The sequence below is a fragment of the Heterodontus francisci genome, chromosome 23, assembly GCF_036365525.1.
Source record: "Heterodontus francisci isolate sHetFra1 chromosome 23, sHetFra1.hap1, whole genome shotgun sequence".
NCBI classification, from domain to species: Eukaryota; Metazoa; Chordata; class Chondrichthyes; order Heterodontiformes; family Heterodontidae; genus Heterodontus; species Heterodontus francisci.
The window spans coordinates 23,079,113-23,095,609 of NC_090393.1; the positions used below are offsets into that span (position 1 = coordinate 23,079,113).

The 16,497-nt window shown below is 42.4% G+C and overlaps 1 protein-coding gene across 1 annotated transcript in view; it reads left to right on the top strand.

The window, feature by feature from the left end:
- Window positions 1-553: 553 nt before the first annotated feature.
- The window catches only part of LOC137382648 (clustered mitochondria protein homolog), a 99,854-nt gene continuing 83,910 nt past the window's right edge, over window positions 554-16,497 (top strand). Inside the window, exon 1 of the mRNA XM_068054866.1 lies at window positions 554-687. Coding sequence (XP_067910967.1) covers window positions 606-687 — 82 coding nt within the window. The 5' untranslated portion in view covers window positions 554-605. The remainder of the gene's footprint in view (window positions 688-16,497) is intronic.

Below are 16,497 nucleotides of genomic sequence, written 5' to 3' on the forward strand. Positions count from 1 at the left end.
AAGCTGTTTATATGAGAAAATCCCAATTGTAACCACACCCTTGTTTAATGTAAACTCTGATTTCAAGGGACTTTGCAGCTAATTGTTGCTCTCCTTAATATAAGTAGTAACCAATTCGCAGATTTGCATTGTTCTTGTGGTTTGTACTCATTGGAAACGTCTTTAGGTTACGCTTTTACTGATTATTTTTCTGTACACCTTCTAGGTAATAAGGGCAGAGGGAGTGTTTTGCATTAACTGGGAACACTGCATTGACTACAACTACACACGTTGGCTGATCTCTGTTTCTTTGGTTCAATTACTACGCTTTCGGTTAAATGTTAAACTATTTGCATTTATTTAGACTATTTGCTCCCTTTGGGACCCTCCCAGCGGTACTCTATCCTTGGGTTTCACTTCCTATCACTTTTCTTGGGCAGCAGCTACAAGCCCCTGTCTCAGTCTGGAACGCCCATCGATACGCCTGGTTTCCATGGAAATATGGCCATATTTGAGAATTGGGCGTCACCCACCTCCTACTCACTGCAACTACAGTCCAATGCAAGGGTGACGCGAGTTACCTGTACATGGAGAAATAGTTTGTTCAACAGAAGAAGAGAGGCGGTATGGTGAGTAAACGTGCAGAGAATGAAGCTGGGGAAACAGCCAGCAACCTACCCGAGAAGGAGACACCAGGGAGTGGAACAGGTGAGAATATGGATCTGATATGTATCTGCATAAGGCAGTTAGAAGTCAGAGTACACAGGGCAGGGAACACCCAGGGAAAGAGGGACACACTGGGTGTGAGAGGAAGTAAAATAAAATACGGTCAGAAAATAATTAACAGACAGGGCGGTGCACGACAGTTTTTTTGTTTCCAGAAAAGGAGTGAATGAAAGAGGAAAGAATAGATGAGAGAGTGAGTAGGAACCTTGCTTATAAGACTCTGGATAACCTTTGTGGGCAGCACAGGAAAGTTGAGAAAGTTAACACTGAACCCTACTTGAATTTTACATAGATCAGCTGTTTAGAGAGCACCACTGGATGCCGATCTGAATTACTTCCCAGCCACTGTGGTACAAAGGGATACAGACGAGAAAAGTCCCAGCTTCAATTCCCAGTATTGAAAAGTTAGCTGTTGGCTCGGAAACAGCATTTGATGCAACAGTTTGCCTCAGCAAACCTGGTGAGGGGAAGGGAGGGGCAGTCAGACATGGTTTTTGCTCCTGATCAGTATTTAGTGACTCATGTTGGAGAATGTGTGTATGGCTATTGTATGAGATCAGCATTGGGGTTGGCTGCGAATCCACTCATAGATCAAATAGAATTGTCGAATGTTACAGTACAGAAACTAAAGCTCCTGCCAATTTATCCGCATAACCCAGATAGTTTAATCTGACACTTCCGCTCATTCACCTCCCCACCCCATTCTATTTTTCAAGGAGCTTGTCATTCTTTGAAAAAATCATTTTTGTCTTTTGCTTCAACAATGTTTCTGGTAGTGAATTCCAAATTTTAACCACCTTTGTGTAAAGACATTTCTTCTAACATTCCTTTTTAATCTGTGATTATCCTTACTGTCTTATCAGCAATAACAATCTGTCACTACTTATTTTATCATAATCTTTAACCTTATCAGGCCACCCCTTAACATTCTTTCAGCTCTGTAGTGAAAAAATATCTAAACTTCTAGTCTTTCTTCGTAACTGCAGCCCTTCATCCCTGGTAATATTGTGGTAAATCTGTGTTATTCATTGCTCTTATATCTTTGCTATAATGAGGTACCCAAAACTATACACAATGTGGTACAGTTTTGGTCTAATTATGTCTAGTACAAATTCAACATTAATTCCTTGGTTTTTTGCATTCTATATTCTGAATACAAACCTAACAATTTGATTGGTCATTCAGCCTTCTCTGGTTGCACTGCCACATAATGACCTGCACATCTACACATGATTTATTTAAAATCTTAACATTACCTTTTAGATATTATTTTCAAAATGTATTACTTCACACTTCTGTACACTGTACTGCACCTACAACATCTCTGCATATCTTGCTTGCCTATCTATGTCCTTCGACAGTCTTTCAAAATCTTTGTCACAGTTTTCCACATCCATCAATTTGGAGTCATCAGCAAATTTTGATCTCCAATTCCTCTAGTCCAGACATTTGTATGAATATAATTATTTAGAGCAGCTCCAACAACACATTTTACCCATACCTTGGCTTTCTGCCCACCAACCATCTCTATCAACATGTTACATGCTAATTAATCAAATGCTATGGTCTTTGCTATATATTTCTTATGGGGCACCTTGTCAAATGCTTCTTGAAAATTATATAAACCGCATCCACTGCATTTCTTTTTATCAATCCTTCTCATATCTTCAAAGAATTCCATAAGCTTCACCAAGCACAATCTGACTCTTGCATATCTATCCTGATTAGCTCATATTACTCAAAGTACTTAGTAACATCATTCCATATTGTAGATTTTAGTAGTTTAGCAACAACTATTGTAAAGTTAGACAAACTGGCTTAGAATTTCTTGCCTCATTTTTCTCCTTTTTTGTTACATTTACCACCCCCTCCTGTCCTCTGGCACAGTTTTATTTTCCACAGACTTTTGGAAAAATATAGACCAAGCCTTGTTTTCTCCCCTCTTTCCCCTCATGATCCTTCAATGCAAACAATCTAATCCTGGTGATTTGTTTACCTTAAGTCTGAGTAACTTGTTCAATAGCGTTCTTTGAATAGTTGTTTTCACTGACTGTTTTACCTAAACTTTTGGTGGTTCTACAATCCTGTTTCTCTGAAAACTGATGCTAAATATGTAACATTTCTTCACTCTGCACAGCAAGCTTTCATCTTCGTGACCCAATTCTTACTTTGACTATCCTCTTACTATTAGTCAAGTATAGAATGCCTTTTTATTGCCCTGTGTTTCTTGCACATTTTCTCAATTTATATTGTGGTCATTCATTTCCTCTACTCTTAGATCACCTAATTGCCATGCTTCATTATCCAGAGCTCGAATCAAGTAATGCTTTCTCCATGGAGCAGCAACTTACTGACTGAGTAACTACTAGAAAGAAAAACTATTCTCTTACCACATAGCTTTCCCCTCTATGTCAGTCTATTTTGTACCAGTTGGTGTTGAAGTGATCTCCCACTATAAGTATTGGATGGTATCATAGGTTGTAGAAATCTTCCAAAGGATTTGGAGTGTATTATTAAAACTAACAAAGCTAAAGTAAATCCAAGTGTGTTCAAAGGCAGCAGTATATGCTGGAGGCTGAATCAAATAAATTATACAAAACAGTGCAGACATCTAGGTTGATTTTAATGTATTTGAATCAGCACCTTATTAAATGGTACTTTGAATCTTGGTTTAATTTTTAACAGTTGTTTACAACTGCAGCAGCAGTTCAGAAACTTTGAAATTAACCAGCTCACAGTCAGGAGGGAAAGTGTTGGCAACATATCTATTTTCTGTAGAAAATAGTTCAAGCTCAGACTTACTATAACAATATCAACTGAGAGGAATTCTCCATTCAGCAAAAGGCTTTTCTGGTTGCCCTGCCTGTATCTGGCCTCCTCCTTGTCCTGTCATCTATTACTCACCTGAGCAGAGTATAGGCAGAAATCGTTGCCATTTGCCCTGCAGCACTGGCATTTGCCGCTTCTTCTGTAGCAACATGAGTAAATACAGTTCCTTTCATTTTATCTAATTTGTTTTGGCACTAAAATAGGCTGATTCAGTCTGAGCTTTGATCTGTGGTACTAGGATTTAGCTTAGATTATTGGATGAAATATGGCAGAATAAGTCTTATCAAATGAGTTTTGGGCATTTTAAATTCATTTCATTGTGGATGTGAATGCTCAGCTAATACCTCTGCGATGATTAGAACAACAAGACCATTTGAATTGAAGTGGAAGACTGTTCAGAAGTTTGTTAGAGAGAGGAGCACGGCAGGAGCAGAGGTTTAAAAAGCGTGCCAAAAGCCCAGAGTCGGGGACCGGAAACAGAGCGAGAGAGAGAGAAGCACGGCGGGAACGGAGAGCGAGAGAGAGAAGCACGGCGGGAGCGGAGAGCGAGAGAGAGAAGCACGGCGGGAGCGGAGAGCGAGAGAGAGAAGCACGGCGGGAGCGGAGAGCGAGAGAGAGAAGCACGGCGGGAGCGGAGAGCGAGAGAGAGAAGCACGGCGGGAGCGGAGAGCGAGAGAGAGAAGCACGGCGGGAGCGGAGAGCGAGAGAGAGAAGCACGGCGGGAGCGGAGAGCGAGAGAGAGAAGCACGGCGGGAGTGGTGCAGGGAAAAAAATCGAACAGTGACATCACAATCAACAGCAAGAGCAGGGAAACAGAGAGCTGCCGGGGTGAGTATACAGGTAAGCTTTTAATTTAAATTTAATTTAATTTAAATCAAACATAGCATCAAACATCACAGGCAAGCAGGTAGGTAATTGGTTTGGGGAAGAAGCTACCTGTTTGGTGAGTATCTGGTTAGTGATTAAGGTCTATTCTAATCCTATCATTTAAAATAGTAAAGGAACTAGTGGTAAGCTTAATAAAATATATTTAAAAAAAGGAAAATAAAATAAATAATTGAATAAAATAATTAAGTAGTTAATGAAAACACATTAAAGATAGCAGGACAGGTGATGTGTCATGGCTGCAGCATGTGGGAGCTCCTGGGTGCCAGTGTGATCCAGGGCAAATACGTCTACAGTAAGTGTTTGCGGCTCAAAGAGCTTCGGCTCAGAGTCATTGAACTGGAATCCGAGCTGCAGACACTGCGACGCATCAGGGAGGGGGAAAGTTACCTGGACGTTTTGTACCAGGAGGCGATCATACCCCTTAGGATAGGGTCTTCTGATTTGGTCAGTGGTGAGGGACAGGAGGGTGTGGCTGTAGCTGAGGCAGGTAAGGGGACCCAGAGGGCAGGAGTCTCAGACTTTGCAATTGTCCAACAGGTTTGAGGTTCTTTCAGCTTGTTTGGATGAGAGTGGGGGCTGCAGGGTGGATGAGCAACCTGACCATGGCACCATGGTACAGGAAGCCATTCAAGTGCAGGGAGAAAAAAGGAACGTAGTGGTAGCAGGGGACAGTATAGTTAGGGGGATTGACACTCTTCTCTGCAGCAAAGAGCGAGAGTCCAGATGGCTGTGTTGCCTGGCCAGTGCCAGGGTTCGGGACATCTGCTCAGAGCTGGAGAGGAACTTACAGTGGGAGGGGGAGGATCCAGTCGTCATGGTCCATGCAGGTACCAACGACATAGGCAGGACAAGGAAAGAGGTTCTACATATGAGGAACTAGGCACCAAATTAAGAAGCAGAACCTCAAAGATAATCTCTGGATTATTACCTGAGCCACGTGAAAATTGCCATAGGGCAAATAAGATTAGAGAAATTAATGCGTGGCTCAAAGACTGGTGTGGTAGAAGTGGGTTCCGGTTCATGGGGCACTGGCAGCAGTACTGGGGAAAGTGGTGGCTGTACCGTTGGGACTGTCTACACCTGAACCGTGCTGGGGCAGGTGTTCTAGCAAGCCACATAACTAGGGAAGTAGAGAGGGTTTTAAACTGAATATTGGGGGCAAGGGATCCAATTTGGGAAGGTATGGTAAATCAAGGAGTAGAGACAAGGCAAGAGCGAAAGGTATTAATATGGGAAATGATAAACATACTGTGACAGGATGGGACAGAGCGTACAAATCTAAGAGTAGAACAACAGATAGGGCTAGAGGTTACTAAATTATAAAAGGACACAACTAAAGGCTCTGTATCTGAATGCACGTAGCATTCGAAACAAAACAGATGAACAGAGAGCGCAAATAGAAATAAATAAGTACGATCTGATAGCCATTACAGAGACATGGCTGCAGGACGACATAGATTGGGATCTGAATATTGAAGGTTACATGTCATTTAGGAAGGACAGGAAGCTAGGAAATGGTGGAGGGGTAGCTCTGTTAATTAATGATGGTGTTAGCGCAATAGAGAAGGATGACCTAAGTTCAGGAGACCAGGATGTAGAAGCAGTTTGGGTAGAGATGAGAAACCATAAAGGCAAGAAGTCACTTGTGGGAATGTTTACAGGCCATCTAACATTAACCACACTGTAGGACGGGGTATAAAGGAAGAAATAGTGGCAGTTTGTCAGAAAGGTACAGCAATAATTATGGGGGATTTTAACCTAAATATAGACTGGAAAAATCAGATGGGCAGAGGTAACCTAGATGAGGAGTACACAGAATGTTTTCGGGATAATTTCTTGGAACAATACGTTCTGGAGCCAACCAGAGAGCAGGCTATACTTGACCTGGTATTGTGCAACAAGATAGGATTAATTAATGACCTCATAGTTAAGGCGCCCCCTAGGTAGCAGCAGTCATAATATGATTGAGGGAGAGAAGAGTGGGTCCAAGACTAGTATTTTAAACTTAAATAAGGGCAATTATGAGGGCATGAAAGCAGAGCTAGCTAAAGTGAACTGGCAAATCAGGTTAAGGGATAGATCAATAGAGATGCAGTGGCAGACATTTAAGGGATATTTCAGAATACACAGAATAGATCCATTTCAACGAGAAAGAAAAATTACAAGGTTGGGACCTGCCATCCGTGGTTAACTAAAACAGTTAAAGATGGTATCAAACTTAAAGAAAAAGCCTATAATTGTGCAAAGATGGGAGGCAGGTCAGGAGATCGGACAGAATATAAAAAACAGCAAAGAATAGACTAAAAGATTGATAAGGAAGGTAAAATTAGAGTACGAGAGAAAGCTAGCTGGAACTATAAAGACAGATAGTAAGAGTTTCTATAGATATTTTAAAAAGAGTCAACAGAGTGAGCATTGGTCCTATAAAAAGTGAGTCTGGGGAATTAATAATGGATAATAAGGAGATGGCAGATGAATTGAACTGAAATTTTGCATCAGTCTTCACTATTGAGGATACGAGTAACATCCCAGTATTATCTGTAAGTCAGAAAATGGAAGAGAGGGAGCAACTCAAGAAAATTACAATCACCAGGGAAGTGGTACTGAACAAATTGTTGGAGCTGCGGGCTGACAAGGCCCGGGGTCCTGCTGGACTTCATCCTAGGGTGTTAAAAGAAGTGGCAAGTGAGATAGTTGATGCGTTAGTTTTTTCCAAAATTCCCTAGATTTGGGGAAGGTTCTGTTAGATTGGAAAATAGTGAATGTAACTCCTTTTATTCAAAAAGGGAGGGAGACAGAAAGCAGGAAACTACAGCTCAGTTAACATCTGTCTTAGGGAAAATGTTAGAAGCTATTATTAAAGATGTTCTAGCAGGGCATTTAGAAAAATTCAAGGTAATCAGGTGGAGTCAACATGGTTTTGTGAAAGGGAAATCATGTTTAACCAATTTATAGGAGTTCTTTGAGGGAGTTACATGTGCTGTGGATAAAGGGGAACTGGTGGATGTATTGTACTTGGATTTCCAGAAGGCATTTGATAAGGTACCACATCAAAGGTTATTGCAGAAAATAAAAGCTCGTGGTGTAGGGGGGTAATATATTGGCATGGATAGAAGATTGGTTAGCTAACAGGAAACAGAGAGTAGGCATAAATGGGTCATTTTCTGGTTGGCAAGATGTAATGAGTGGTGTGCCACAGGGATCAGTGCTGGGGCCTCAACTTTTTACAATTTATATAAATGACTTGGATGAAGGGACCGAAGGTATGGTTGCTAAATTTGCTGATGACACTAAGATAAGTAGGAAAGTAAGTTGTGAAGAGGACAAAAGGAGGCTACAAAGGTATATAGATAAGTTAAGTGAGTGGTCAAAGACTTGGCAAATGGAGTATAATGTGGGAAAGTGGGAAATTGTCCACTTTGGCAGGAAGAATAAAAAAGAAGCATATTATCTAAATGGTGAGAGATTGCAGAGCTCTGAGATGCAGATGGATCTGGGTGTCCTGGTGCATGAATTGCAGGAGGTTAGTATGCAGGTACAGCACGTAATTAGGAAAGCTAATAGAATGTTATTGTTTATCGTAAGGGGAATTGAATACAAAAGTAGGGAGGTTATGCTTCAGCTATACAGGGCATTGGTAAGACCACATCTGGAGTACTGTGTACAGTACTGGCCTCCTTATTTAAGAAAGGATGTAAATGTGTTGGAGGCAGTACAGAGAAGGGTTACTAGACTAATACCTGGAATGGGTGGACTGTCTTATGAGGAAAGATTGGACAGGCTAGGCTTGTATTCGCTGGAATTTAAAGAAGAGTAAGAGGTGACTTGATTGAAACATATAAGATCCTGAGGAGTCTTGACAGAGTGGATGCTTCCCCTTGTGGGAGAATCTAGAACTAGGGGTCACCCATTAAAGACAGAGATGAGAAGTTGTTTCTCTCTGAGGGTCGTGTCTTTGTAATTCTCTTCCTCATAAGGTAGTGGAAGCAGAGTCTTTGAATATTTTTAAGGCAGTGGTAGATAGATTCTTGATAAGCAAGGGGTTGGAAAGTTATCGGGGGTGGGTGGAAATGTGATTTAATCAGTTCAGCCATGAACTTATTGAATGGTGGAGCAGTCTTGAAGGGCCAAGCGGCCTACTCCTGCTCCTAATTCGTATGTTCATATGTTTGTTCTTTGGTGGAGGGGGAAGGTTCAGTGACTATTTTGTGAGCTGCTTATAGACTTCATTGCCACAGCAAAGCTACTTTATCGGAAATGGGAGTGGCTGGTGATTGTTACTGGTTGGGAAGAGCACTGCTATTTGCCTGAAGTGTTTTCCATTGAATGTGTAAGGAGGCTGTCAGTGCATGGTGTAGGATGTTAAATCACTGCTTATGAATGTTTGTTCCTGAATTTAGGCAGTTGATGCAAACACTCAAATAGGAGGAGGGAAAGGGACAAGCAAGGAACAGGGATTATGCAGTCAAAGTGTAACCACGCAGAGTTTGGAGTGAAAGTTACCAATATTACCACAGAAGGAGATTTCTTCTTTTCACATGTTGGTGGTGATTTAAATAGTGTGTACCACACCTACTTTTGTATGTTAATAATTAGTTATTGATTAAACTTTCTACTTTGTGGGTGTGTTGGATCACCAGTATAGAGAGCTCACTGCTGCTAGGATAGTGCAGACTACTGTAAATGCCTGGCTGCTGAGAATTACAATATCCAGTCCACAGATACTGTGGTGATGGCAATCAGCTAGTGGATTCAACACAGCAAAAGGTCAGAAACTCTGGCTTCCCATGTTTTTCTTACAAACTATTTACAACACAGAAACAGGCCATTTGGCCCAACATGTTCATGCTGGTGTTTATGCTCCACATGAGCCTCCTCTCACCCTTCCTTATCTAACCCAATCAACATATTCAAAAACACTGCTAGAAGCTGTTTGCAGTATCATCATCTTCCCCCAGATTCTTGCATGATGGTGGCGCTCCATTTCTATTGCTGGATGGCTTCTACAATAGCTATAAGAACACATGCAATTATTTTTAAGTCAATGATTTGATCACAGCACCTTCCTCAATGGGTAGCGGTGCCTCTCCATGACATTAAAGGTGCTTTTATATGGGAGGTTTCAGTTAAGTGGTGTTCTCTTAGTGCCATTCTGGCTCATTTACATTTCCCTCTGCATAGTCTTCCGGGCAGAAACACCGCCAGAGAATCTGGCAGCATTTCACAAGACCAATAAAAAGTGAACAAGGTAAGCTGGCCATTTCATATTTCTAAGTGTAACCAATGTTGGAAGACTAGGACATATATCAACTGGAGTGTGCTTGTATTATGTAGAAACACCTTTATATTGTCAATGGCCTACTCCTGCTCCTTTTATGTTCTTATCAATGCAGCACTGTCTCCAGAGATCTGCAAAAACAGCTCTTTTAGTATGTCGCGGACCCTCTAGGGGTATCCAGGTGTCCAGTGTACTGTAACATGCTGCCCCTCAGAATAGCACTGTCATCGACAGCATCGCTGGAAGTTACTTGTAGTAATAATGATGAAGAGGCTGTGTGATGTACATTTTATATACAAGTTGCTTTCAGTCAATTTCCAAACTCTCCTCTCCGATGCTGACTGTACTGTGAAATATTAGATTACTGGCCTTCATTGCAGGCTGTGAGTTTTCCTGGTGACGTCAGTTGGACATTTGTATGTGGTATTTCTATCATGATTCAAATCTTCCACTTCAGCATCCTCAGATGCTGATTCCGAGCGGGGCAACTCAGTAAACGTAATTTAAATAAAAATATTGTTTGAGAACATGTCAAAAAATGTTTTGTGGATGACGTTTCAGCAAGGTGAAAAGTTGGACAAAATTAGGGCATATATAACATTAAATTCAGTCATTGTTTATTCTGCACGCTCTCTGAATCCATACCAACACCAAAGCAGATATCTTCCTGTTTATTGGCTCTGCTGTGCTTTATAATAAAAAAAAACCCTCAGCCAGAAGCATACAGTTCCTTTCCATCTTCATTTTATTACTCTGCAAAATTTTCTGTGGGTGATTAATGCAGCCAACATCTAAAGACTTCGGAATTCCAAAAATGCTTGCCTGATCTTTGATCATGTGACTCCTCTTACAAAATGACATTACAGCAGAGAGCACAACTAGTGAAAGTAACCAGGTATCTAACATAAAACATCTATATAATTGAATTTTGTGTCTAATCCTACCCATTGTGATCCACCTAAAAATGTATCCACAGATCATCAAATCTCAAAAATGTTCGACTTCAGGTCATTGTAATCTATTGGTCAAAAAATTTGAGCTTGGTTGAAATGTGATCATTTCCAATCGAGTATTTAATTGAAGAAATGGGAATAAATTGAAAGCAATTCATTTTAGTCAGAAAACCCCAACAAGGAATAAATAAGCAGCAGAAAACCGAATAATCAAAGCATTTAATTTCTTTTTTCAAAGCTACTGAACTTGAACTGCCAAGTATCAGAAACAGTCGATGAAATCTCATAATTATATGAACTTGTCTTGAGAAGCCATCTTGATTTCTGTTTTCATTCCATGAATTGAATGTAAAACAAAATGCATGAAAATGTACCCAGTTAAGTAATATCTGTCTCATAAAAACTCAATAAAATATTTATTCCCACTCAGATGCTTATACGTTGTTGGAAATCCATTAAATTTTTCAGTAGTTGGAAGCTTACTCCTGTGGCAGGAGCCTGGGGTTTTAATTTTGTACACTTACCTAGTGATTCAGTTATTGAGTTGGATTTTATTGCTTTTTCTCTCTGCTGGGATTCTCCTGATTGGTTTTATTGCTTGGAAATCACTGTAAGCTTCTCCACTCTTTACTTTGGCTTCATAGCCTCTGCTGAAGTTTCGACACCCTGCTCTCTGCTTCTTTCAACAGCCGTACCCAACATTCTTCTCCCCTGAGCTCTACCCCTTTCACCATTTTCCTCCTTCCTATAGGTGTGTTTGGCTCTCTTGCTGTGCTAGTTGAACATAGCATTGATAATAGAGTCAGGAAGTATAGCATTGGAGTTGAATAAAACCAGTCACAGCCTTCCTAATCTATCGCTTGGTCGGGTGTATCCTAGCCTCACCTGCCCTGCCTTGCCCTGCAGAAGTGTTTGCCTGGCTATTTTTAAAAATTTGTTCATGGGATGTGGGTGTCGCTGGCTAGGCCAGTATTTGTTGCCCATCCCTAATTGCCCTTGAGAAGGTGGTGTTGAGCTGCCTTCTTGAACCTCTGCAGTGCATGTCCTGTAGGTACGTCAGCAATGCTGTTAGGAAGGGAGTTCCAGGATATTGACCAAGCGATGGTGAAGGAATGGCAATATAGTTCCAGGTTAGGATGGTGCGTGGCTTTGAGGGGAACTTGCAGGTGGTGGTGCTCCCATGCATCTGCTGCCCTTGTCCTTCCAGGTGGTAGAGGTCGCGTGTTTGGAAGGTGCTGTTGAAGGAGCCTTGGTGAGTTGCTGCAGTGCATCTTATAGATGGTACACACTGCTGCCACTGTGCATTGGTGGTGACGGGAGTGAATGTTGTGGGTAATGGATGGGGTGCCAATCAAGCTGGCTTCTTTGTCCTGCATGAGTTTCTTGAGCGTTGTTGGAGCTGTACCCATCCAGGCAAGTGGAGAGTATTCCATCCCTCTCCTGACTTGCACTTTGTAGATGGTGGACAAGCTTTGGGGAGACAGGAGGTGAATTACCCACCACAGAATTCCCTGTCTCTGACCTGTTCTTGTAGCCACAGCATTTATGTGGCTGGTCCAGGATGTTGATAGTGGGGGATTTAGTGGTGGTAATGCCTTTGACTGTCAAGGGGAGATGGTTAGATTCTCTCTTGTTTGAGATGGTCATTGCCTGACACTTGTGTTGTGTGAATGTTACTTGCCACTTATCAGCCCAAGCCTGGATGTTGTTCAGATCTTGCTGCGTCTGGATACGGACTGCTTCAATATCTGAGGAATTGCGAATGGTGCTGAACATTGTGTAATCATCAGCGAACGTCCCTACTTCTGACCTTTATGATGGAGGGAAGGTCATTGATGAACCACACAGACTGCCGCAGTTCAAGAAGGCAGCTCACCACCATTTTCTCGAGGGCAATTAGAAATGGGCAATAAAAGCTGGCCTTGCTAGCGACGCCCATGAATGAACAGAAAACAGGCAATAATTGACTAGTGTTTTGCAGTGTGTGGGATGTATGTATAGTGTGGGACCAATTTCTGCCATGTAATGGCTGCATTGGCATTCCTGTTCTGGTCTAGGGCCTTCCATGTGTGTATGTGCCAATGTTGCTGGAGGCTCATTTTTATATGTAGAAGTGGGTGACTGGCCTAAAGCTGTGACTAGTTTAGAGCAAATGAAAACCTGCATCGTCCAATTATGGGCTGATATGCTTTACTTTGGTAGCTTCAGTATAGAACTACTTTGAAGAGTTATTGGTCGAGTTACAGGAAAGATTTTGGAGTATCTTTTTTGGGAATTGTACCTGAGCAGAGCTGATATTGCCTCTGAGAACCTGTGGAATACTCCCCCACCCCTGCATCCACAGTGACAGGTTCTGAGTAACTGTATGATTCTCAATGGGCTTTATCTTGTTCTATATTTTAACGGAGGAGGATGAAGACCAATGCAAGATGGAGGAAAGGGCAATGAGGCTGCATTAAAGGATGATGTGCCCTACAAGATATTACCCCCCACCCCAAAGAATCTATAGAACATGCAGGCCTCATGAAGATCTAGGCTGGAGCTGTGTTGGACAAGAGTGTGCTTCGCTAAAGAGACTGTGGGAGAGTTATGTGAGCTACAGCAAGAAGACATGCAGCAAGATCATCTGCCTGGACAGACTTGCTTTGCCTTGCCTGCTGGCTCACCAAGCATTTCTGGGGAACTTTAAAAATATAACCTAGGATGTAATTCCAACTTGCATTCATCATTAATCTACAAGGGAGTCTAGGGTTTTGGGGGACAGGCACGAAAGTGGAGTTAAGGCCACAATCAAAACAGCCATGATCTTATTGAATGGTGGTACAGGCTTGAGGGGCTGGATGGCCTACTTTTGGATGCTTGAGGAACTTGAGGAGCTGGATGGCTCCTATTTCTTATGATCTTATGATCAGGTAACTGGCACCATTTTTAGAGTACCAAGGAATTCATCCAGCTTGGTGTAGCAGTAATGTGAAAGGGCCATACAGTTAATCATGTTGCTAGTTTTCCTGAAGAGTCAGATACAATAGACTGCATGTCGAGTGCATTAACAGCTCCTGCAGTTAATCACCTCAACTTGCTCAGTGGAAAGGACTGTCCAGATTGTGTGTAATCAAATGCAAATAATTCTCTGTTAGAGCAATGTTTGCTGGAAGTTGTCATGATCCCTTTGTTGTCAGGAGTATTCCCATCCCTGAGCTTCGCAAGGAAGAAAAGTCTTGGCTAAATGGCTTGAGTGAGAAAACGTACCCTTTGCTACCATGGGTATTGACTCCTTAGCAGTCACAGTGAAGTGTTATGACAGGATGCATATCTAGAGAGTTATGATAAAGAGAACCAAAAGGGCCTTTAAAGACTGCTTTCATTACCTTGATAGATCAAAATGGGGCTCTGCAATATGCTCCCGAGCATGTATTGTAGTGTAGCTTGCTGTGGTGTGCACAACTTTACCATCCAAAAAGCCATATGGCAATGCCTCCAACTTCTTGGAATCCATGCTGTCCTGCCTTGAATCAACATGAGGATTGTCGCTCAGAGTTCCTCAGCTACGCTACAAGGGGCATCCAAAATCAACTTTACCATGAGTCTTCTCTCATAAAAATAATCTTTCTTTGTCAACACTGTCCATACTCCATTTCAGCCACATCTAAGAATTATAATTCCTTCAAAGCAGTCCATGCCGATGCGCAGCAAGACCTGGATGTCATCCAAGCTTGTGCTGATAAGTGACAAGTAACATTCCTGCCACACAAGTGCCAGGCTGGGGCCATCTCCAACAAGAGAGAGTCGAACCACTTTCCCATGACATTTAATGGCATTATCATTGTCGAATCCCCACCATCAACATCCTGGGTGCCACCATTGACCGGAAACTTAACTGGACCAAGTCAGGAATGTGACAGAATACTCTCCACTTGCCTGGATGAGTGCAACTCCAACAACACTCAAGAAGTTCGACACCATCTAGGACAAAGTAACCTCCTTGATCGGTGCTCCATCCACCACCTTAAACATTCACTCCATCCACTACTAGCGCAACGTGGCTGGAGTGCATACTATCTACAAGATGCACTGCAGCAACTTACCAAGGCTTCTTTCAAACCCGTGACCTCTACCACCTGGAAGGACAAGGTCAGCAGGCGCAAGGGAACATCACCACCGCCAAGTCACACACCATCCTGTCTTGGACATGCATTGCCATTCTTTCATTGTCGCTGGGTCTAAATCTTGGAACTCCCTACCTAACAGCACAGTAGGAGTACCTCCACCACATGGACGCCAATGGTTCAAGAAGGTGGCTCACCACCACTACCTTCTCTAGAGCAATTAGGGATGGACAATAATTGCTGGCCTTGCCAGCGATGTTCACATTCTGTCTATGAATAAAAATATACATATGCCAGTCTTTTATAAGCACCATGAATAACAGTATGAAATAAGTATACTGCTTTATTTATTGAAACACTTTTGTCAGTGAGCAGCAGCCGTCCTGTTTTTTCTTAGCCATATTTCCTCTGAGTGCCTAAATGTGCCACCTCACCCAGATGAAAATGAACAACCTCATGAGAGATGGTTGGCTGTTCTTCTGATACAAAAGTTGATAGGATCAAGGTGACTCTGCTTTCATGGCAGCTTTGTCCTGGGAAGGAGCAATTGCTAGTTGTATCTCGAGTTTCTGCCTGGGCAGCTTGATATCACCATCCATGTGCAACTTGGGCTTGGGGAATAGGTCAGCATTAGGCACAGCCACCTCAGTTGATTGCATTCTACTGGTCCTGGGTTAGTTTGTCCACTGATACAGTTGTCTGGTCTAATCGCAGAGATCAGATAATAAAAGCCCTGAGGAGACAGCTGCCTGTATTGTGGTGATGAGTGTTGGAAAGCTAGTTTGGAGGGGTCTATCTAATTTGTCGCCCACAGCCATCAGGACTCCAGTTTATGCTTCCATGGAGGAAGAAGCTATTTCTGAGATCAGGGACTGTTGCAGACTCCAATGAAGCTGCCACACACTCCACTGATGCCTGTAACGAGCAATACACTTTCCTGATACTGCAAATGATGCCATAGACTCAAAACTCGTACCCCTTAGTTACTGCACCTCTTCAGAGATTAACCTCAGAGCCGTCACCTGAGTATGACATTGCTTGAATACCCTTCTTTTCAGATGAGTGCCCATGAGACCTGAATCTCATAGCTACGAAGCCAAGAGTAACCTCCTCCACAGCCTCCACTGGGATGATGGCACATCCTCACCCACCTGTCCTTTAACTCACTTCATTCTCACATGAACTACACTCTCCCCATCCACCCAGATGCAAATGTCAAATGAGAAATACATTAGACTTTTAATGGGAAAACATCCTACAGTAACTTTAAAAAAAAAAACTAGCAACCAAGATGGCCACTGCAACTTGTATCTGAAATACCAGGATATTGAACTGGAGACAAAAATCTAACAAGAAGCCCAGCCAGGACAATGACTTGTTCGAAGTGATTGAATTACCTAAAATGGCTTCATTAGCACAGCAGTTAAGGCAATCCTCACATATTGACTTTGAAAGAACAAGCCCCCTCCATGTGTAAATTGACATCCTGGGGCATGTGGAACCTTGAGTTTCATTAGAAGGGTCCAGAAAACCTGAAGCAGCCATGTGACTGTCTGTCCATCTTGGGGGAGTTGTTACACAGACAAAGAGACAAGCAGTACCTGAGTGAGCAGCAGCAGAGAATGCTGCAGGCTTCTCTCTCTCTCTCACTCTCTCACTTTTTCTCTCCCCAGAAAACATCAAGTTTGAAAATTGTCTGCGACTGGGGGACCCTCCAGGCCTACAGTCGGTGACCAGG